The 22,883-nt window shown below is 46.9% G+C and overlaps 1 protein-coding gene across 1 annotated transcript in view; it reads right to left on the reverse strand.

The window, feature by feature from the left end:
• LOC138511251 (phospholipid-transporting ATPase ID-like) overlaps window positions 1-22,883 on the reverse strand; it is a 668,434-nt gene that overhangs the window by 104,521 nt on the left and 541,030 nt on the right. Inside the window, exon 18 of the mRNA XM_069626794.1 lies at window positions 21,112-21,276. Within this exon, the coding sequence (XP_069482895.1) occupies window positions 21,112-21,276 (165 nt within the window). The remainder of the gene's footprint in view (window positions 1-21,111; window positions 21,277-22,883) is intronic.

Raw genomic sequence — 22,883 nt, forward strand, 5'->3', positions numbered from 1 at the left:
CCCAGATTGTCTTTTTCCTAGGATTGAGTTTGATTCAAGGTAAAGTTGAATCTGTTTGTGGGCAGCCTTATCTAGTATTTTCAGGAGGAATGGAACTGTTGTTATGGGTCGGTAGTTGTTGGGGTTGGCTGGGTCTAGTGTTGTTTTTTTTTTAAAGAGGGCGCACCCAGGCCTCTTTGAGGCTATATGCGACTATGCCCGATGAGGCATTGATGAATGCTGTGAGAAGAGGTGCGAGCGGTTCTGCGCAGCACTTGATTATTTTTGAGGGGCACACATCACCCTTACATTGTGAGGGTTTGAGGTGCCTAAGGATGTCAATGACATTGGTTTCGGAGATTTCAGAGAATGCAAATTTGGGCATGTTGCTTGTTTTTAGGTTAGGTCCCGTTTGTGCGTGCAGGCTTTGTATGTATGTATGTCACAGTGCCCTGATGCCTAAGGGTTTGGTGTGCTTTATAAATGTCAAAATAAATAAAATAAATAAATAAGTACTACACGTTCATAAAAAGAAATAAAGACCTATTTTTCTTGTACAAATAATGTATAACGTTAGAGCACAGCTTGTAAAAAACTGAGCAAACTTGTGAAAAAGGATCAAGTATTCAGTCGCATTAAATGATAGTGTGACTCTAGTCGGATGAATGCCCAGCTGTGCTAATGTGTGTGTTGTCCAGAGACATTCACATAATACTAATATTTGCTTCAGGGCAACATGGCATGTATTGCACTTTTTTAAGGTGGCGGGGGCAGCTCGAATGCCCGCATCACTGCCCTGGCCATCTTCATGGCGGAAGCTTGCAGTCCACTATTCTATGGCTGAACATACCCATTTACCTATCGGCCTATGCACAATATTTGAGCGTTCTTCCTTTCCTACCGTCTATCCCAGGAGGTTGCAAACATTTATAGAGCATCCTTCTTTGAAAGATCTCAGTTTTAAATCAGAATAACAGAAGTTGTAAATGGCAAGCCCATCTCTCATTTCCATATACTTCTGCTAGTGCCATTTTCTTGCTGATGCTATGCGTGAATCACAGCAGTAAACTACAGTATCCATATTCTCATTCCAACGTTTAGATCCTCTAACAGGTACATACATTAAAAATTTGTTTTTACTGGAATGATGCCTTCTGTGTGACTCAGTTTTCAAACATAATCGCCCCAAATCCACCCATGAAAGAACTTTATAAACAAATACTTCATTGTTGTATGTGCCACAGCAGCTCTTTCCTGCTAAGTCACTGCTTGGTGACTCACAAGCAGTAGAAAGCGTAAGTGCATTTTGAAGCTCTTTACTGTTGTCATCTACAGCAGGACTGTTTTGTGCTTAGTATAGTCTGGTACCTTTTTTGACAAGTGCCGGAAGTCTGCATTAAAGTTATATTGCATAACACCTGTGGCGATTAATCGGATCTCGTCACTTCTCCCCCGAGGGGAGCCCTTCCCTGTGAGGCTAGAGAGTTGAGGCCGCTACCCAATACTCCCCCTAGTGGTGGTGGAAAGCGGGATCTTACAGGGAGAGACTCACCTCCTGTGGATAAGGACTCCCATCCTGAGATGGACCTCCCTGAGCTAAATACCTCTGGGAATATGAAATGTTGAGTCCCTGTGAAAGTTGACAAGGATAGTTTTAATGTATGCTATTGGGATACTCCTTATCTTCCTATGGTAAGATCTGAAATCATCAGTACAAATATTCCATTTAAGTCTAATTCCTATTCAGAAACTACTGAGAAGAAGAAGAGTACTAAAGGAGTTATGCCAAATGCATACTTGTCAAGTACTGAGAAGAGGTGGCCACTTGGAAGCATAAGGATCCGAGCATGGAAATCAATACAGGAATTTGAGGAATTTGAGGCTGGGGTCATCCTTACCCATTCGAGCGAGGGTGAGGCTGAGCACAAGGTACAGGAAAGAAGACTGTGGCGTGACCTCAATGAGGTGGTCCAGGTGGTCCAAAAACAGTGCTGATACCGAAGTGCAGCAGAGGAGACCGCAGAGCTGCTGCAGGATGCAAGAAGAAGAGAAAGCAAGTCACTGGAGCTGCAGTCAAGGTCATCATCCTCAGCAAGAAACAGTGATGATGTCCCACTGCAAGTACAGGTAACGGGAGGTAAGGTTTAGCAAGTAAGGGAGTGGGACCAGTCACATGCAGCATCCTAATTGCTCTTTCTCATCACAGTGGTGACAGTCCTAGAACCCTGAAGCAAGAGGGTGTTGGGAGTCATCTCTCTTGTCAAAGTGGTGACAACCCAAGAAGTATGAAGCATGAGTGTCAGGAGTTATATCCCTCCTCACAATGGTGACATACAGAAAAGCCTAGGTCAAGAGAGAGTCAGGAGTCATCTCCCTCGCCACAGTGGTGACACATTGAGAGCCCAGAACTGAGAGAACCTCGGAAGACATCTTCTTCATTACAGTAGTCAAAAGAGACTCAGGAGTCATCTCCCTCATTACAATGGCGATAGTCACAGAACTAGGAATGTAGAGCAAGTCAGTAGTAATCACCCCTGTCACATGAGTAACTCGGGTCTGAAAGAGAAAATTAAACATCAAGAGCTGTTTGAAAGCCGAATTCAAAAAGGCCCAAGGCGAGGGAAAACTACAAGAACACTAAGCCCTTGGGAAGAAGTCAAGAGGCTTTTAAGGATTTGTAAAAAAGACTGTCCAAGAGTAATCGATTCTCCATTGGACAAACCAGGAGTAGGGCGCTAGTCTCCTGGTCTAAATGCTTTGGAAAATCAGACACTACAACAAAAGACTGTTCTAGAGATACAGAAATCTTAAGGTTGGATTCTGTCACCAGGAGAAGGGAGTCATTCTCCTGGTGTGTGGGTTGAGAAACCTGATTAGATGTCTATGTTTAGTTATAAGTTGTAGGGCTACAGTCGTTGGTTTTGACAGAGGAGGGTATGTTTGGTTCAGACATAACATTCTCACGACAAACACCCAAGTTATTATTTCTTTTTACTATTTATTACTCATAACGATTCCTGTTGCCCCAATGTATTATTCATTCTTAATGTTTTGACAAGATGTTTCTCTCCCTGGGCCACTTCAAAGCACTCCCCCAGATGATATGAGACTGGAGTTACTGCAGACACAAGTGGAAGATGATTGGCAATGGGTGTGTACTCAGTCCTTCATAGCGCGTCACAGATTCAGGGGCAGCGCAAGGGGATTATATAGGCCTAGGCCATGAATGAACTAACCACCCATCAAAATGCTTCCAACTTTCCAAGCAGAGATGCCTTCTCCAATGGGCTCGCATCATCCTTCTGGATTATTTGATGAGCGGGGGGGGGGGTTCTTGAAGGATTGTGGGTGATATTTATAACGCGCCTGTACACAAGTGTTTCTAGGCGCGACAAGACATGGAGGGGGAAACAAAGGGAGGTCAAAATAACAATCTTACTAGGCCTTGTGTCATTCTGATCATGCAAGTGTGGGGACGAGGGCAGGGGAGAAGTATCAGGGGGGAGGGGACGGGGGCAGTGCAGTTAACTCACAAGTGCAGACAGGGGGTAGCTCATAAGTACAGAGATAAAGGACTGTAGGGTTGCAGATACAGACCCTTAAGTGCTGGGGAGCCCAGAGGTAGTACAAGGGCAACTGGACATGCAGGTGCCTGGGCAGAGTTCAGAGTGTGACCACGTGACCAGTGCGCGGAGCAAGCAGGTGCAGCAGCAGGAGAGAGGAAGAGAGAAAGAGGAAGCGCAAAGGAAGGTCTTGAGTTATGATATGATACGATAGGTTATTTATAACAAGCTTAACACCCAGAGGTTTCTAAGCGCGGACGGGGGGATGGCACCTGTTTTGCTCCGTGATTCATTCCAAGGCGCACACATTGCCCCTGAGCTATCCTCCCGTTGCTTCTGGAACTGGAGGTGGTTCTGCTCAAGTTTGAGAGAGGCAGGGAGACTGTTCCAGAGGGAGGCCCCAGCCGAGGAGAGGGATATGCCCCCAACTCTCTGCTTGGAGAAGCGTATGACCCTCAGAGTTGGAGGTGGATGAGCGGAGAGCTCGAGAAGGAAGATGTTTTGGAAGAGAAAGTTGGAGGTAGAGTTGTCCCATGCCCCAGAAAGCCTTGTGGACGATGCAGGGGGTCTTGAAGTTGATCCTTGCAGCCACAGGGAGCAGTGAAGAGATTTCAGAGCTGGAGAGATACGATCCCTGGGCTTGTGTAACGCTCACCTGATTCCCGTAGAGGCGCCGGTCTTGACCGGGCGTATACCGTATCTTCAAAGGTGATGTGTAACACACGGCTGGCTCTTTGGGCTGGACCTCTGTGCACTGTATGTTTGACTCGAAGGGTAAGATGTCTGCAGATAGAAAATATGGGATTAATGAACTGGGTTATTGAATGTCTCTCTCTTCTTCCCTTTCTCTCTCCTGTAGGACCCCGAAGGTTAACGCTCTCACCTTAGGTAAGTGAACGCCGTGCTCTCCATCTGCCTCGGGGCAGGGTGCTGTAACCAGTTTCTTCACTGGATAAGGGGAGCAGGCCTCTTGACTTCAGAGGACTGCTGTCCGTCGTTTACTGCACGAACGGTAGGTTTCGAGTAATTCTAATGTCTTTAAAGTCTTTAGTAATGATGTCTCTTGTTTTGCAGGGTTCCGGCGATGGTGGATGACGGGTTGAAGTGAGTTGAAGATGGAGCCCGTGTGATGAATAGAAGCGCCTGGAAGCACGTAAGTAAGCGCTTGTTGCCTGCTTCACGATGCGCTCTAACTGTCTTTTTATTTTGCAGGTACAAGTTCGGAGCGGCTGCAGGGTGCCGGAATACCCACTGGGTTAGATGTGGAAAGGAGTAATGGCACGTGAGTATTAAAGTTCCCCAATGTCTTTAAACGCACCTTGTTTTGTCTTTCAGATGCGGGATGCAGCGCCGAAGGCCTCCGGAGCGTGCAAAGAGTTGGTAAGCTTTTGTCTTTCAGATGCCGGAATGCAGTGTGAAGACCTCCGGAGCGCACGAAGAGTAGGTAAGCCTTTGTCTTTCAGAATGCAGCGCGAGGCGTTGGTGACAGCCGATGGCCAGGTAAGTGAAGAGCTGTCACTGAAGACCGTAATGCTAACCTGTTCTTTCTTGTCTTTACAGGTGTTGCTGAAGACTGGATTCAGGATGGTAAGCCTTTTTCCTTAGGCCCAGGATCAGATGCAGAAGACACGATGAGCGTTCTGCTGCAGAGGATGCAGAATAACGCAAAGCAAGATTCATCCATCGGGTGTGGTTTAAATAGCCTCCTGTAGTGCTTAGGTGTCTCCTTCCACAGCCACGCCTAGGTAAGAAAAGAGTTCCTGCTTTCCACAAGAGTTCCAGTGTTCTGAACCTAGGGAGTGGCTCCTGCCCCACCCAACAGGAAAGGTAGTTCCAAACAGAAGAGGATCAGAGGCTCAACTGGCAGGCAAGTAAGCAGCATGGTCTGCTGCAGGTAAGTCCACCCAAGCATTATGAGCCTGGCGCTTCCAGCGCTGGGACTGGGCATATTTATGAGCCTGGTGCCACTGGCGCCAGGACTGGGTCCAAAAGGTCCCAATTGGGACTGGTTGGCACTCGGAACCTGGGTTATGAATCTGCTTCCAAGGGAGTTGGGAAAACCCTGACCTTTTGGAAGCAGTGATCATGACAGTACCCCCCCTCAAGGCCCCTCCCAAACCGGGCTTCTCCGGGGGTTTTGGCTTGTCAGGAAATGTTCGGTGAAATCTTTTGATTAGGCGAGGAGCGTGGACATATTCAGCAGGTTCCCAGGATCTCTCTTGGGGGCCGTAGCCTTTCCAGTCAATTAGGTAAAATAGTTTAGATTTGGAGATCTTGGAGTCCAGAATGCTTTTGACTTCAAACTCGAGTTCCCCATCAACTAGGATAGGTTTTGGAGATTTAGTTAGTCGGGTTTGAGGTTGCACGGGTTTTAATAGAGAGACGTGGAAGACCGGATGTATCTTCATGTGCGGGGGCAAGTCCAACTTGTCCGCTACTGGGTTTACTATGGTAGTGATGGAATAGGGACCAAGGTATCTTGGGTTGAATGTGCGTGGCCCTTTTAGAGGTAGATATTTGGTGGATAACCAGACTTGATCCCCTACTCGATATTGAGGGGCTTCCTTCCGATGTTGATCTGCTCCTTTCTTGTATTGTTCTTTAGCCCTTTGAAGGTGAGAAACAGCTTCCTTAAAGGCTTGGGTGATTGTAGAATGCAGGTAGTCTACTGCTGGTGTTTCAAGATCTTGGAGGGGATCCAACTCCGAGGTTCGAGGGTGACTGCCGTACAAAAGAAAAAACGGGGTTTTCCCAGTTCCCGAATGGACAGAGTTATTGTAGGCATATTCGGCTATCCAAAGGATGTCTTTCCAAGTTTTTTCAGTTTGTTGCAGCATGCAGCGTAAATACTGTTCCAGAGTTTGATTGGTCCTCTCGGTTTGTCCGTCGGTCTGAGGGTGGTGACTGGTCGATAGTCTCACATCAATTTGAGCCGACCGACAGCAACTTCGCCAAAAATGAGAAATAAATTGACTACCTCGATCCGAAATTAGAACCGAAGGAAAACCGTGCAGTCGGACGATGTTTTCGAGAAATTCTCGGGCCAGAGTTGCTGCTGTTGGCAAGCCTTTGAGCGGAATGAAATGCGCCATCTTGGAGAATAAGTCCACGATTACTAGAATTGTATTGTATCCGGAGCATGGAGGTAGATCGGTGATGAAGTCCATAGAAAGCGTATGCCAAGGGCGAGGTGGGATGTCAATAGGGCGTAAGAGGCCTGCTGGTCTTTCCTTTTGACTCTTGTTTTGGGCGCATACTCCACAGGACATTATAAAGTCTCTGATATCTTTTTTCCAAGACGGCCACCAGAAGTAGCGCTTGATCTTTTCTGAGGTATTGGCTATACCGGGATGTCCTTCCATTAAAGAATCGTGATAACAAGAGATTACTTCTTTCTGTAAATCTGTGCTGGGTAGGTATAATCGTTCTTGGAAATACAATAAGTTGTCCTTTACTGCAAAGTCCTTTCCTTGCAGATGCCAATTCTGTATGTCTGCTGGAGTTAGAGTTGCCTGGCTTTATCCTTAACTTCCTCTATGGATTGTGTGGCGATTACACCCAGAATTCTTTGTTCGGGAATGATTGGTACAGGTTTAGGGTTGATCAAGTGTTCTTCCACTCCCATCCGAGAAAGGGCATCAGCTTTACCGTTTTTTGTACCAGGTCGATAGGTAATTATGAAGTCAAACTCGGCAAAGAATAATGCCCAACGGAGTTGTCTAGAGGATTGGGCTTTTGCGGTTTTCAAATATTGCAGGTTTCGGTGATCCGTAATCACAGTAACGGTGTGTCGGGCCCCCAGCAGATAATGCCGCCAAGCCTTAAAGGCAGACTTGATAGCCAGAAGTTCCTTGTCAGTAATCGTGTAATTGATTTCAGGAGGTGAGAATTTGCGGGACCAAAATGCCACGGGATGCAACTGATTGGTTACCGGGTCCTTTTGTGATAGAACTGCCCCCATGGCAAGGCTTGAAGCATCAGTTTCCACGATGTTGGGGAGTTCGGGGCGAGGGTGTTTTAAGATTGGTGCAGAGATAAATTTAGTCTTCAAATCCTGGAAAGCTTGTTCCGCCTCGGTAGACCATTCAAAACGTTTGTTTTTCTTTAACAAGGCAGTGATGGGCTGGACTATTCGAGAGAATTCGGGGATAAACCTGCGGTAAAAGTTAGCGAAGCCTAACATGCTTTGCACACCTTTTACGGAGGATGGTGATGGCCATTTGAGAACTGCATCGACCTTCTTTGAATCCATACGCACTCTGCCAGGTGATAATATGAATCCCAAGAATTCAACTTCAGTCACGTTGAAAACACATTTTTCCAACTTAGCGAAAAGTTTGTGTTGACGCAATCTTTCGAGGACCATTTTCACGTGTTTCCGATGTTCAGATTCCGATGAAGAATAAACGAGGATGTCGTCAATGTAAACAACAACACATACATCTATGAGCTCTCTGAGGACATCGTTCATAAAATATTGAAAGGCGGCCGGGGCATTGCAAAGTCCGAAGGGCATGACCTGATATTCAAATAGCCCATACTTGGTGCGGAAGGCCGTCTTCCATTCATCGCCCTCTTTTACTCGTACCAAGTGGTAAGCTCCTCTAAGATCCAGCTTTGTATATATGCATGCTTTTCTGACTTGGTCCAGGAGTTCAGGGATCAAAGGTAACGGATATCTATTCTTAACGGTGATCTGGTTCAGGGAGCGATAATCTATACAAGTTCTAAGGTCTCCTTCCTTTTTTGGAACGAAGAACAAAGCTGAAGAAGCAGGGGACTTGGAAGGACGAATAAACCCATTTGCCAGGTATTGATCCAGGTATTGTCGAAGGTGAAGGTTCTCAGGCTCGGTGAGGGCATAAATTCTACTACAAGGAGGAGTAGATCCAGGTATCAGGTCTATCTGGCAGTCATAAGACCTATGAGGAGGTAGAGAGTTAGCCTGATCCTTCCAGAAAACATCTTGGTATTCTAGGTATTCGGGAGGTAACTGGGGAGTCTCTGAAGAAATTGCTGCCAGTGCAACACCAGGTGGAGGGTGACAAGTAGAGACACATTCTGGAAACTGGACCGTTCTTGCTCGCCAATCGATCAGAGAATTGTGTTTCTCTAACCAAGGTATTCCTAGAATAATCTGAAACTGAGGCGCCTTGATCACATCGAACACGATCTTCTCATGGTGTCCATCTTGACTTATTAGCGTCACTTCTTGAGTGGTATGCGTTACTGGCCCGGAGGCTATCTCCGTACCATCCACCGTAGTAATGACGTCCTTTAAAGCCTTGGGACAAAGAGTTAGATTCATCCTCAAAACCATTTCATGATCCACATAATTGCCGCGAGCACCGCTGTCGACGTAAGCTTCAATTGCATGTAATCGATCCGGATTATCAGGGCTAATGAGGACCATAGGTATCACGAAATGCGAGGTCACGGAACTGGTTTTCACGCTCGGCAAGAGGACCTCTATTCTTGTCGGGCGAGGTCGTTTCCCTGCTCAGAGTTTGTAACTTTGGTAACTGCAGCTCCTACAGCCTTCTTAGCAGGTTTCACCGGACAGTCTCGAAGAAAGTGCCCTGAGTTTCCGCAATAGAGGCATAATTGCAACTGTTTTCTCCTTTCCCGCTCCTTTTGTGTTAGAGGACCTTTCAGACCCCCTATTTGCATGGGTTCCCCGGAGTCTACTCCTTTGGAAGGAGTTGGCGGTTTGGAAAATACTCGAGCATCAAACTTGGAACGATCGGCCTTCCTGTTCTGCAGTCTGTGATCTATTTGAACGACTAAGTCTATATAGTCCGAACAATCTTGTGGGGGATTCACTACTTAGGCTAACACATCTTTGAGCTCTCCACGTAGACCTCTATAAAACAGCGTAATCCTTTTGTCCTCAGGCCATTGAGTTTCCACTATCAGTCTGTTGAAAGACGCAATATAAGCCAAAAGGTCTTGATTACCTTGTCGCAACGAAAGAAGCTCATTGTCCAAGGCCTGCCCCTGTGAATGTCTTGCGAACAGTTTTTCCATACTGAGCTGAAAAGCTTGAAAATCATGGAGGACCGGATCATCTTGATTTTCTAGAGGGATCGACCAGTCTGCCGCATTGCCACTAAGGTACGAAAGCACGAAAGCTACTTTAGCTTGATCAGTTGGAAAGGCTGCTGGCCGGCATAAGAAATGCAACCGGCACTGATTGATAAATACTGCAAACCTCTTTGGGTCACCAGAAAATCGTTCGGGCGGAGCCAGAGGTACATTCCCAGGTAGGTTGATCTGCACTGGATTCATAGAGGATGTAGAAGGAAGATTTCCCCCAGATGCGGGTAACAGGGTCTGTCCGGCTTGTGACTGTAGCAATTGTCTAGCGAGATCATCTGTTCGCTCCTTGGAAATAATCAGTTCCCTTCTTAGAGCGTTCGTTTCCTGACGGGCTGCATGCACTTCTGCCCTTAGTTCCCCAAGTAACTGGGCTAGTTGGTCGGTATCCGAGGTTTCCATAGCGCCTGGACGGGAGTTTTGTGGTAGGCTTTGCGTTCTGTAACGCTCACCTGATTCCCGTAGAGGCGCCGGTCTTGACTGGGCGTATACCGTATCTTCAAAGGTGATGTGTAACACACGGCTGGCTCTTTGGGCTGGACCTCTGTGCACTGTATGTTTGACTCGAAGGGTAAGATGTCTGCAGATAGAAAATATGGGATTAATGAACTGGGTTATTGAATGTCTCTCTCTTCTTCCCTTTCTCTTCTCCTGTAGGACCCCGAAGGTTAACGCTCTCACCTTAGGTAAGTGAACGCCGTGCTCTCCATCTGCCTCGGGGCAGGGTGCTGTAACCAGTTTCTTCACTGGATAAGGGGAGCAGGCCTCTTGACTTCAGAGGACTGCTGTCCGTCGTTTACTGCACGAACGGTAAGTTTCGAGTAATTCTAATGTCTTTAAAGTCTTTAGTAATGATGTCTCTTGTTTTGCAGGGTTCCGGCGATGGTGGATGACGGGTTGAAGTGAGTTGAAGATGGAGCCCGTGTGATGAATAGAAGCGCCTGGAAGCACGTAAGTAAGCGCTTGTTGCCTGCTTCACGATGCGCTCTAACTGTCTTTTTATTTTGCAGGTACAAGTTCGGAGCGGCTGCAGGGTGCCGGAATACCCACTGGGTTAGATGTGGAAAGGAGTAATGGCACGTGAGTATTAAAGTTCCCCAATGTCTTTAAACGCACCTTGTTTTGTCTTTCAGATGCGGGATGCAGCGCCGAAGGCCTCCGGAGCGTGCAAAGAGTTGGTAAGCTTTTGTCTTTCAGATGCCGGAATGCAGTGTGAAGACCTCCGGAGCGCACGAAGAGTAGGTAAGCCTTTGTCTTTCAGAATGCAGCGCGAGGCGTTGGTGACAGCCGATGGACCAGGTAAGTGAAGAGCTGTCACTGAAGACCGTAATGCTAACCTGTTCTTTCTTGTCTTTATAGGTGTTGCTGAAGACTGGATTCAGGATGGTAAGCCTTTTTCCTTAGGCCCAGGATCAGATGCAGAAGACACGATGAGCGTTCTGCTGCAGAGGATGCAGAATAACGCAAAGCAAGATTCATCCATCGGGTGTGGTTTAAATAGCCTCCTGTAGTGCTTAGGTGTCTCCTTCCACAGCCACGCCTAGGTAAGAAAAGAGTTCCTGCTTTCCAGAAGAGTTCCAGTGTTCTGAACCTAGGGAGTGGCTCCTGCCCCACCCAACAGGAAAAGTAGTTCCAAACAGAAGAGGATCAGAGGCTCAACTGGCAGGCAAGTAAGCAGCATGGTCTGCTGCAGGTAAGTCCACCCAAGCATTATGAGCCCGGCGCTTCCAGCGCTGGGACTGGGCATATTTATGAGCCTGGTGCCACTGGCGCCAGGACTGGGTCCAAAAGGTCCCAATTGGGACTGGTTGGCACTCGGAACCTGGGTTATGAATCTGCTTCCAAGGGAGTTGGGAAAACCCTGACCTTTTGGAAGCAGGGATCGTGACAGCTTGAGGCCAAGGACAAGTCTCGCAGTCCTGTTCTGGATAGGTTGTAAAGGTCGAAGAGTGGAAGCAGGAAGAAAGAGGCTGATGAAATAGACCAGCCTAGAGAGTACCTGAGGTCTGGAGACAGTGAGCTTCTGGGGGAAAGTGAGAAAAGGAAGAATGCCTCTGAGGAGGTTCAGCTGATAGTGTGACTTCTTAGAGAAGTCAGAGATGTGAGGAGAGTAGGAGAGGGTGGAGTCGAAGATGACACCAAGGTTCTTAGCCTCACAGTAAGGAGCAGGAAGAGGGCCGGAATGGGCAGCCAGAGAGAGAGAGGAAATAAGAGGTGCAGATGAATTGGATATAGTCTTGGGCATTTCTGTGCAGTGTTTTAAATGTGTATGTCTCTCTCTCTCTCTCTCTGATACGGAGCCAGTGAAGTAAGTGGTTGGTAGCATCAAGGTGCCCTTGAGAATTGGTTTTATGTCTAAGTCTTGTCATAGAGTTGCGGCAGATTTGCAGTATATTAGAGGTGAGTTGGAGCTGAGTTCTGAGCTGGTGTTGCAGTAGTGCAGTTGGAGGGGGATCATGGCTTCAGTTATGAGCCTTACATTCTAAGAGGGAGAAAAGGTTTTATATTGCAGGGTGAAGTTGCCACAGGAGAAGGTGGAGTCACCACACGCCTCAAATGGAAGGGAAGGTCCAAGGATCTCGAGGATTTTGGCCTGTGTGGCTTTGACGGTGCCATGATCTCATCTCATAGGATTTTGTAAGGAGGGCCAAAGGCTGGAGAGAATTTTAAGTGACCTCAGTGTGAGAATTTCAGTTTTGTATTTGTTCACGTGTAGCATGTTTGGAGGTCATGTGTTTTATCCGGGGGAGTTGTTTTCTAGGATGCCAATGTTGCGGTAATGACGGCATGGCTACCTCCAAACTCGTAACGAGGCCCATTGTGTGCTATAAAGGTGTTTTAAGGCTCACAACTATTTAGCAGAATTATTTAGATGTATTTGCCACGTTATTGATTAATTAAAAAGTTGCCTTTTCTTCGCTGGCTTGGTTTTGGATGAGTAGAAGTGTTGTGTTTCTCTGAGGGCCTGATGATTAAGGCATCCTCCATGTATGGTCCATTCTGCAGGGTACTTGGTTTAAGTGGAAATGTTTAGTAGCGATGCACACACAGCCTGTCGGGGTCAGAGTGGATGCAGACTCTTGTTGGGAGCACTTGGATCTATGGTTCTGCCAATGTTGACATTAGGAGTCATCGAGAAGCGAGCGATCCTCTGCATTGGTGGAAAGTGGCAATATTTGAGGTCCCTTTTATATTTTGGTCTGACCATTTTTCCTCAAGTACACATGACGTATTGGAAGGTGAATGCAGATGAAGCCAGGAGAGTGGTCAAACCAGTTTATAGAATATATGGAAGAAAGTGGGGAGGGATTGGTTGGAGGGAATACATTGGTAGAGTCTGTGGCCGCAGAGTAAGTTGGACCATTCATGCTAGGGTGAAGACCAATCACATGAGTCATTCACGAACAACGAGGTCAAAGGGTTGGGGGGCTGGGTGGAACCAATCCAGATGGTGAAATGTCCAGTCATGAACATGCATTTAAATGTGAGTTGCAGAGAGATATTGAGCTCCAAAATGTCTTGAATTAAATGAGGGTCCTTGTTTGGGCCATGGTAGATAGCCTGGCAGGGACTGGGAAAGCTGATGACGAGCGATTCCAAGGAGTGTTGAAGGGAGAAGTATAATGATGTTCAAGCCTTTGAGGGGAAGGGACAGGTCCAGAGGAGCTGTGCATCAAAGTTTCCTATGAAGTGAGCACGTCCAAAGCTTTGGGTGGCACCGGCTCATTACGAGTCCGGCGGCCGGGAAATCAGGCACCAGTAATTTGTGAATCCCCATTCCCATAGAGGGGTCATGGAAGCACTGGCACCGTTGTTAACGGTGCCGGTGCTTTTATGACAGCTTTGCTTACAGTGACCATGCGCCCAGTATAGTCAGACCTGTCGGGCAGACCTGTCGGGCAAAGCAGCTCCGGCAGGCAAACCTGTATTTTGCCAGTCCCAAAACAAGGGTGCCGGTGAGCTTATCGGTACCGTTATTTCTGGACCGGCAAACTTGTCATGAGGCCCATTGTCTGTGATGAGGTGTGCATTATTGATACCCGTTTCTTGGCTGCTCTGATGTTGTGGCCTGACCTGGTAATATGTTGAGAGATTAATTGAGCTGTGGAGGTTGGGTTGGGCTGCAGTGCCTTATAGGATTTCATACCTTTTTCGGCTGAATCGTAGACTTGATCTGCTATTGGTGAGGGGGGTGATAATCTGTGGATCCTTCGTATCCTGACATGGGCTGCCTTTTCCTTTATCAGCTCCTCGTAACGCTCAGCTCAACAAATATTGAATATTTTCAGCAGCAGAAATGACACCCATTAGGTAAACATTTGAGCTGTAAAACTACTCTCAGGCCCAATGCGCTTACCTGGGCCACTCGTTCCACTGAGTCAAACTTCTGTCTGTGAATTTACTTGGGTCGCTAAACGACACATCACTAATATCATAGTGTGCCGTTGTGACCGACAGTGGAGTGGTTCAAAGGTCCGAGGGCCATGGTGAGCTAGTGGATGCTGGGCCGGGAGAAGGTATAGGGGCGAACCTTTTACCCCCACCCCACCCCAGCAACTGGGTCCCAGCACTAAGGTCTCGGGAGAATAGCTCAAGGGCAATGTGCTCGCCTTGGAAGCAAGACAACACGGAGCCACACAGGTTCGATCCCTGGGTCCGCGCTTTGAAACCTCTGGGTATTTAGCGTGTTATAAATAACCTATCATATCATATCAAGGAAGAGGGCAGACACAGGAGATGCATATACATACTTTCCAACCCTAAAGACATGTATGAACACAAAAGGATAGTCACAGGAGCTTTTATGACCTCACTATCCCTACAGATACTCATGGTCCCAAGGGGTATCGTTACCAGAGCTCTCGCAAACCCCACCACAGATGAGATGCAGTAACTAATTGCTGCAGTACTGATGTGCCAGGTGGTAATCACAGGACTGTCCACCCCCTTACTGCCCCTACTGAGGCGCAGGACCACCAAAGGGATAGTCACAGGGGCATTTATACTCTCACATCTTGTGCTAATATGCAGGGCTAAAAAGGGAGCAGGCATGGTGGCCCTCACAGCCTCACCAAAACTCCCTCTACCAGCCATTACCACAGTGAGGGGGGTGGCACCAGACCTTACAGGAACTCATTCCCATCAGGTGAGCACACTTGGAGATGCCTTCTCGCTCCCTAGCCAGAGCCAAACAGCGAACTATGCTGCAACTTTTCAGTGCCACTGACGAGTGGGGAAACACGTTTTTCCTTTCAACACTGATGCCGGAAGCAACATTTCACACTGGGACACTCACGTGAGCAGCCCAAGTTTGCTCTGTAAAGTTGTGTTTAAACCAAGAGGAAATGATGTGCGGAGAACACACTAGCAAACAATCAAACAAATCTCATGCTCCCAGCATTGCAGGTAGTACAAACATGCAAGTGCCCTGTGGAGAAGGAACTTTAAATATAACATACAGCTTCCCAAGCTTGCCAAGGCATTTTCTAACTCCAGATTCACATGCTAGGAGAGCAAAGGGACCCCCCAACTAACGCAGGCAGTGACACGAGGGCTCCCAAGGGGATGGAGACCTAACCTGGTGTGCAGTCATAATGTCGACTGCAAAAAGTCGAATTACAAAAATGTCGAAAACAAATGATCGAACATTTTTTTATCGAATATGTCATTTTTTATTTTACATGTTTTTTTTTGGCTTTCGTGCATTAAAAAAAGGGTTTAATAAAAGGGGGGAGGGTTTGTGGGGAACCCCCCCATTTCAAACAGAAAATAACAATAAAAGGACATTCGAAAAAAAAATTCCGACCATTTGTTTTTGACATTTTGATTTTTGACTTTTTCACATTCGACATTATCACTATAAACCGCCTTAAGCCCACCCAAAGGGAATAGAGACCCCAGCTACAGAAGGGATCAATTCTATCATGGTAGCGTGGGGTGTTAGGAGTTGAAGGAAGGAATTTGGTGGAGGGTGTTAAGAGTACTAAAAGGAGAACAGGACGATAGAGCCGGAGGTTGGTGGAAGAGTCAGGGGGATATTGGAGAATGAAAGAGTTGCCATCAGACGAGGGAGAGTTGTTGGGCAGGAGAGGAGAAGAGTTGGAAGGAGGCAGTAATTGTAACCATCTAGAGAGGGATGGTGTATGGAGGATTACCCTCAGGAGACCACTAAGACAAGGGAGGGAAGGGGGTGGAACCTCTTAACATCAAAGAGAGAAGAGCTAGAGGGGGAGCGACAACTGCTTGGGGAGGTGAAGGGAACATGTATCCCTAGGGAGAAAGGCAAGGGCAGTTCCCGCAGACCAGGGCAGAATCTAAAGTCTGTGGGAGGAGATATGACACAGAGCAATCTCACTGGGGCCCCGAGAGTGTACCATAGGTGGTATTAGAAAGAGGGTGTCCTGGGGACCAATGGCCTAGAGAAGCCTGCTGCCAGGTGGATATTGAACTCCCTGAGCCTTACTCTTAAGCCTATGAAAACAGAACTCAAGGCAAAGAGTTGGCACAACCACCCACTCAACCACCCACTCAACAACCCACTCAACACCTTGTTGGCCCCATAGGGTCCTAGCCTGCAAGCCAACCAACAAAGGTTCAGAAACTCCACGTAAAATGCACCCCCAAGACCAAGACCAGGGTCATTTGTAGGACAGTCAAGCGGGACCAGACCAAGACCAGCCCCTGGAACTTTGCAGTAGACTTTATATTGTATTTTTACATTTACTGAGAGACTGTTTTTGGAGAATCAAGATTTTGGGCAGTTTGCCGCCAGACCCGTTATGATTTACCGGCGCCTGACTTCCTGGTAACACTGGGGGATTACAACCCTGGTGGTCTGGGTAGTCAGGCACTATTAAATTGTAAGTCCCCATTCCCATTGAGCCCTATGGGGCTCTATGGGAATGGGGACCACAGAAATACCGGCACCATCGTTAAGGGTGCCGGTGCTTCCGTGACGGCTTGCCTACCATTGCCGCTGTACCCGGCAGGGTCAGATCGGTCAGGCACAGCAGCTTCGGCAGGCAAACCCATAGTCTGCCGGTCTGGAAACAACGGTGTCAGTAAGCTTACTGACACCGTTGTTTCCAGACTGGCACACGAATAATGAGGCCGTACATTTTTCCTCGCGTGAAAAAACCCTCCCTTTTCATAATACAGGGTGTGAGTCTCGAACACCCAAGAGGACTTAGAGGGACACCCACAGAAACAAGCTCTTTTCTGTAGATTCTATATCAGTCTGACTCCCACATTACAACCTACACATATTTTGCCCCAATCACATTATGTCCTACAAGAAATGTACTAAGATCCTTCTTTTGACACTGGTATTAGTCTTGTCTTGTGTCCCTCATTCGGTACACACTCTGTGACACCCTTAAAAAAATCTGCTCCACGAGCAGACATTTGCCATGCTAAAGTCCTCAGCTAAGGTCGTCCTCCAACATGTGAGTTGAATTACACTTTCAACCGATCACCAACTTGGGACGTAACTTGCCTGCCAATGGAATTGGCCGCAACTGCTTAAGCATGTAAACTTAATGCCGCTCATAAAATAAATGTGCATTATAGCTTCTCTCCACTCATCCTGAATAAATGGCTTACTAAGAGTTTCCCAGGCAGGTCTTCAGCCTGAACGAGGAACTGAAGGAAATATTAAAATAGTGCTCCTTACTGCAAAGTGAGGCAGGATCAGTGTAGTGTACTAATGCTTTTGGACCTGTCTGCTGCAGGCAATACCCTCGACCAGAACATTCTGTAGGATCCCCATAACACATCTCCGTGAGTAGCAGGGCTGCGCTAATGTTCTCATCTTCATTTATGAACCACCGTGCCCAGCAAGGCAATATCAAAGTATGATCATTGATTCTTTCCAACACCAATCTGGCTAAGCTTGTTCTCTTTCCTGACTCCCATAACCTTGGCTATCACATGTATAAAGATGACATGCCCATTTACATCACAATGGGTACTACGGTCACAACACCAACCTGTTAACTGCTTATCACACACCCAGCATTGAATAAGGCAGAATTGCCATTGCCTAATGTGCACTAGAATAGATCCTATTGACCCTAGTGATAGTTATTTTAACCTCGTCTCATCTACTCTTCACCTGTCCAGACTTAATGGTTCCCCACACCCACTGCATGCACTGAACTTGTGCACCTTTGGCGTTATATTCCACAGTCGCCCCACACACAAGCCGTACGTTAAGGCAGGTTCCAAGAATGCACGGCATCATCTCATTGAGGGATATTTCCCTACGTCCTACAACTAACTTAAAGCAATCATACTGGTCTGTGTAGTGGGCACACCCTGCTGTCCTATTCTAATGGAATGTACATTACTCCAAATATCCCTGAACCATGCCACTACGGTTAAATTGGTATGAGAGAAGAAGATGACGTCAGATGATGTCACCCTGGTCTTGATATAACTGCATTGGCTTCCAGTAAAATAACTCAACCAGATTAAAGCAATGCCTCTAGTCCACTGGCTCTAGGTGACAGGACACCTTGTTACCTCTTCCAAATCTTCTTGACGTACCAAACATCTAGACATATGAAACCAGGTTTACTAAATGTGCCCTCTACCTGCACATTTAGCTACAAAGTTTTTGGGGGTAAAGGCCCATTTTATACATGATCATCCCTCTGGAACGCTCTTCCTCCATACCCAAGAAGATAAACTGAATATACAGCAAATAAATAAATATATGGACTGGCTGTGTCAGCCGTGGCTTATTAAGTTGTAGGGAGGGTTTGTTCTATTGCCGTCTCCTGGGCGAGGTTCTAGACGTCCCTCTGTTTTTACTGTGGAGTTTAAGACTGGAGCAGAGGATGTTTGTTGGAAACAGGCTTCTGTTTTGGGTTCTCAGCTCCCTTTAACAATGTATTAAACAGCTTATGTTCCCTGAAATTGAACGTTTTAAAGGGGGGGCCACCTGGAATCCATAAAACATGGTCTCCGAACACAAAATTCCAGTATTAGTTCAAATAAAATGACATATTATTTTATGAGGTATCTGCGTTCTGACCCCACTCAATAAGATATCGCCTTCAAGTCTTGCTGCATCTTCTATAAGGCAGTCGCTCTTAAGTCACCCAGCTACATCGTGGAGAAACCCTGCATCTCCACCGGACAGCGCACCACCAGAAACCAGGACACGTGCAGACTTGAAATCCGCTGCTGCAAACAGGAAAGGACCAGAAAACAAGCCTTCTCTGCCTACGCCCCAAGACTATGGAACCTCCTCCCCGTCAGCATCAGACTCGGGCCCCCACGCTCCAACAATTCAGAAAAGAACTCAAGACCCACCTCTTAAGGAGTCTCAACTCCTCAACAACTAGGCCATCACATCAGCCCTCGTGCCACCTGACTGGCTAGATTTCAAACCATCCCTCTCCTTCCTCCACCAAGTACAGCTGCCCCTCTCCGCTGTGCCCCTCTGTATCCTACCCCACGCTGTGCATCTGTTCTGTTGTTACCTCCGAAAAGTGCTCTGATATGCATATTTTGTGCGAATACCTCTGTAAAGCGCTGTGTTGCTTCTCGAAGCTAGGCCTACATTCAATAAATACAATATTAATAATAATAATAATAACATTCACTGGGAAAGAGGAAACCGAAAGGCTTCATTATAAAGGGGTGCATGATAAACACATTTAAATTCAACACAGCATCAGACGCATGAACTTTGAATCATGTTCACGGCATCGATACCTTCACCTCATAAGAGCTGCACGTTGCAGAGCGGTTGTTAAAACAGATCTTTCCAACACGCCAGGGTAAAGATATTTATCGGGTTTGCATGAATCTCACCATTATTGACTGTCATTATTGACCAATCTCACTGTGTGCCCTGAGGCCCATGTTCATGCTGCACCATACTATAAATAAATAAATAAATAAATAACAATTATTTCTTTGACTATTAGCAGTCAGGTGTATTGATTTTTACAGAAAATTAACAACTTCAAGAATGAATGTGAGTCCTTTTTTAATGAGCCACTAGTGACGTTTTACTTTTGTTCCTTGATTTTGGAGCCACCAGCAGGAGACATTGGTGCAAATAGCAAGGCCCTCCTGGTGTGCTGTCAGTGGTAGAGTACAGGCTGGAACCAGCAGGGGCTGATGTTTTACTATTAAGGTGTTTTGTATTAGGGACAGACACTCAAATCTACTGAAGGATTAAGCTGTATTTATTTCATCTATATATTGTTTTAGCCAGAATGAGGGTGTCCCACTGATCCATAAGATGGGGCTTATTTTTTTTTAAAAAGTAGTACATTGTATGCGAGGGATCGCTTAGGATTGCACTAGGTTCCTTCCATGCAATTTTTGTCATTCGGCTCTACAAAGTGCAAAAGGGAGGTGTAACTATCCTGGGGCCAGGTTACAGAAGCTTTGCACCCGTGCAAGTGCACAGTTTGCACGGTATTAGCACTAGGGCAAAGTGTGCCCTATTTCTAAAAACACTTTGAAATATTAGAAAACCATTGCACCATGACAAGTGCATTTTCATATGTTATAAGCATTAGTGCAAAAATTGTCCTAGTGCAAAAAAAAAAAAAGAAATCACTCTATTTTTGCACCAAAGTTTGCCCTAGTCCTAATATGAATTGGTATTAGCACTAGGGCACAATTTGCCCCTGTGCATGAATGCAGCGAAGATGTATCTTTTTTGCACAAGGGGCATTTTTGCCTAGGTGATCTCATACCATGCCAAAATGCACTTGTCATGGTGCAATGGTCTAATATTTCCAAGTATTTTTAGAAATAGGGCAAACGTTTCCCTAGTGCTAATACCGTGCAACTTTGCTCTTGCACCAGTGCAAACTCTGTATAATCTGGCCCCTGTAGGCCTTTGTTTTGCACTCCTCAGTGCACGTAGAGTAAACGGATGGCAGGCTTTCTATGGAACCCGCCTGCTTTTTGCTGGTGTAAAAAGATTCAATAGGAAACCATTGGTTTAACACCAGCATGAAAATGTGATGGTAGCGTAAAACCAAGTGGTTTTCGTAGGCCGAGGTGAAATGGGAGGTTAAAATCTAACTCCTTTTTCCGCCCGACATTGGCACAGATCCGTCTGATTACAGACGTGCCCACATTGATGCCGATCTATAAAATTAACCAGAGAAATATGCAAATTATCTGGATCCAAGCGGCAGGTGGCAACATATGTAGTACGTGTGAATATGCAACCAAATTCATGCTGCAACTACTCCACTGCACACTCCTCGCCTGCTTTATTACGAATGTCTTAGAAAAAGAACAGCTTCTAATCCAATTTATTATAAAATGCATAAGACACAGTGTTGAATAGGCTATGCAATCATAAAAAACGGATTTAGCAGAAATCGTGCCGCGTTGCTGAAGGGTGTGATAGCCACCCAGATATCACACACCATCACACACCATCACACACCATCAGAAGATATTGGAGAGGATGGCAGCGGGACACGGTACATACCATTAGATTTCTCTCAATCTCTTCATATAACTCAGACAACTGCTCCTCCCGGTTCTCCAGCGAAGTGCTGGCTTCATGGTGGCGCCGCTGCCACTCGGCAAAGTAGATCTGGTCCAAGTCTTTGTAGGCCAGAGCGAGGGTGCGCAGTCCATCGCCGGCAAACTCCTGTTGAGGGACGGTGCAAGTCAAGAGAGGCGAGCAAACCATACACGGAACTCAAGAGATCATGACTGCCACCAGCTCGCCAAGGTCATATGAGAAGCAGAGGTGACATTAAACGCTCATTACCTTCCTGATGACATCACAGGAAGTGACATCACATGAGCTTAAACCTGGATGACGGCACAATAGAGGAGAGCATGCAGGCTTTGACGCTGATTGAATAACAAGAGATGATAAAGTATTTCTAAAAACAATGGGCCTCATTACGACCCTAGCGGCCGCAGTATGAACGCTGCTGGCAAGGTACCGGCACCGTTCATACCGGGCCACACATTATGAGTTTGCTCGCGGGTGGCGGCATGCACATCTGGTCTGGCCAGACGTGTATACCGGCACCTGCAAGCAGACCTGGCTGCTAACAACAGACCTGTCATTAACGGGTCCGTTGTTAGCATCCTTCCCATTCCCACTGAGCCCTATGGAAGCTCAAATGGGAATGGGGACGTACCGGGTCCAGGTCCCGAAAATGGGAATTACCAGGCCCGCAAAAGTCAGAATGGCCCAGTAATTCCCTCTTTTCTGAACCCGGTCACGAGTTTGGAGGTAGGCTTCAACATCTAACAATAGGCAATGAGAAGTAGGTATATGAGTCACAAGATTGAGGAGGGGGCCTGCAACCACTGGTGGCATCCAAATGCCTTGAGTTACTACGGCATTGAAATCGGCGCTGTGAGGAATGCCCTATACACTGGGTGAGGCTACATGCACTTGTATTTCCATTTCCTGAAGTGGGAGATAAGCCATTCGAGTGTAAGGTTGGCATGAAAATCCATTGGGGTCACCATTGAGACCACTGGAGAACAGCCAAGAACATCAACTGCTATCAAAGAGGATGAAGGCTGGGGGTGGGGAGAATCCCCTGTGAGCAAGCCAGAGGCTGGCAAAAGCCGGATACTGAGGATGGCAGGGTCACGCAAGGCCATGCCAGTGGAGTGGAGATGTGTCTTGTGGCTAGAACGCGCCCCTTAACATCTGTGTCACTGAGTTCTCCTCTCACCAGCCCACTGGCACCCACAGCGATCGTGGGCAGTCTACTGTATCAACCTGTATGGTCGTCATTTTAGGGGGGGAGGGGCAAGGGTGGTTTGTCAACCCCCGCCACCAACTTTTGTGGCATATCTTTTTGTCCCACTGGTTTGGCACAGGGGCCCCTTTCATTTAGATGTCATGTCCCCCAAACATTTTCTGGAAAGTGAATCCGCTGTCAACATTTGATCAGTTAATTAAACGATAGTCAGGCTCTGTATAAGGGTCACATGCAATCACTTTGACATCAAGCGAACAGTTGGACAAAACGACATTTTAGTTAAATGAAAATGTGTGGAACAAGAAACCCAGATTTCTAACCCTGGCTTCCCCCCATGTAGAAAACCATGCAGTGCACCGTGATCACAGGAGACTATTGAGAAATACGTGCCATACAGGCATGTATGCTCTCTAGGTGATTCCGATGCAAGATACATTTACTCAGTGGTGAACTTATCAATGTCATCTGCTCTGCTGAAGGGTGGGGTGTATGTTCCCAAGCTCTGCCCCAGCTGTGATGGCTG

Source organism: Ambystoma mexicanum, chromosome 6p, assembly GCF_040938575.1.
Source record: "Ambystoma mexicanum isolate Mex_15411 chromosome 6p, UKY_AmexF1_1, whole genome shotgun sequence".
Taxonomy (NCBI): Eukaryota; Metazoa; Chordata; class Amphibia; order Caudata; family Ambystomatidae; genus Ambystoma; species Ambystoma mexicanum.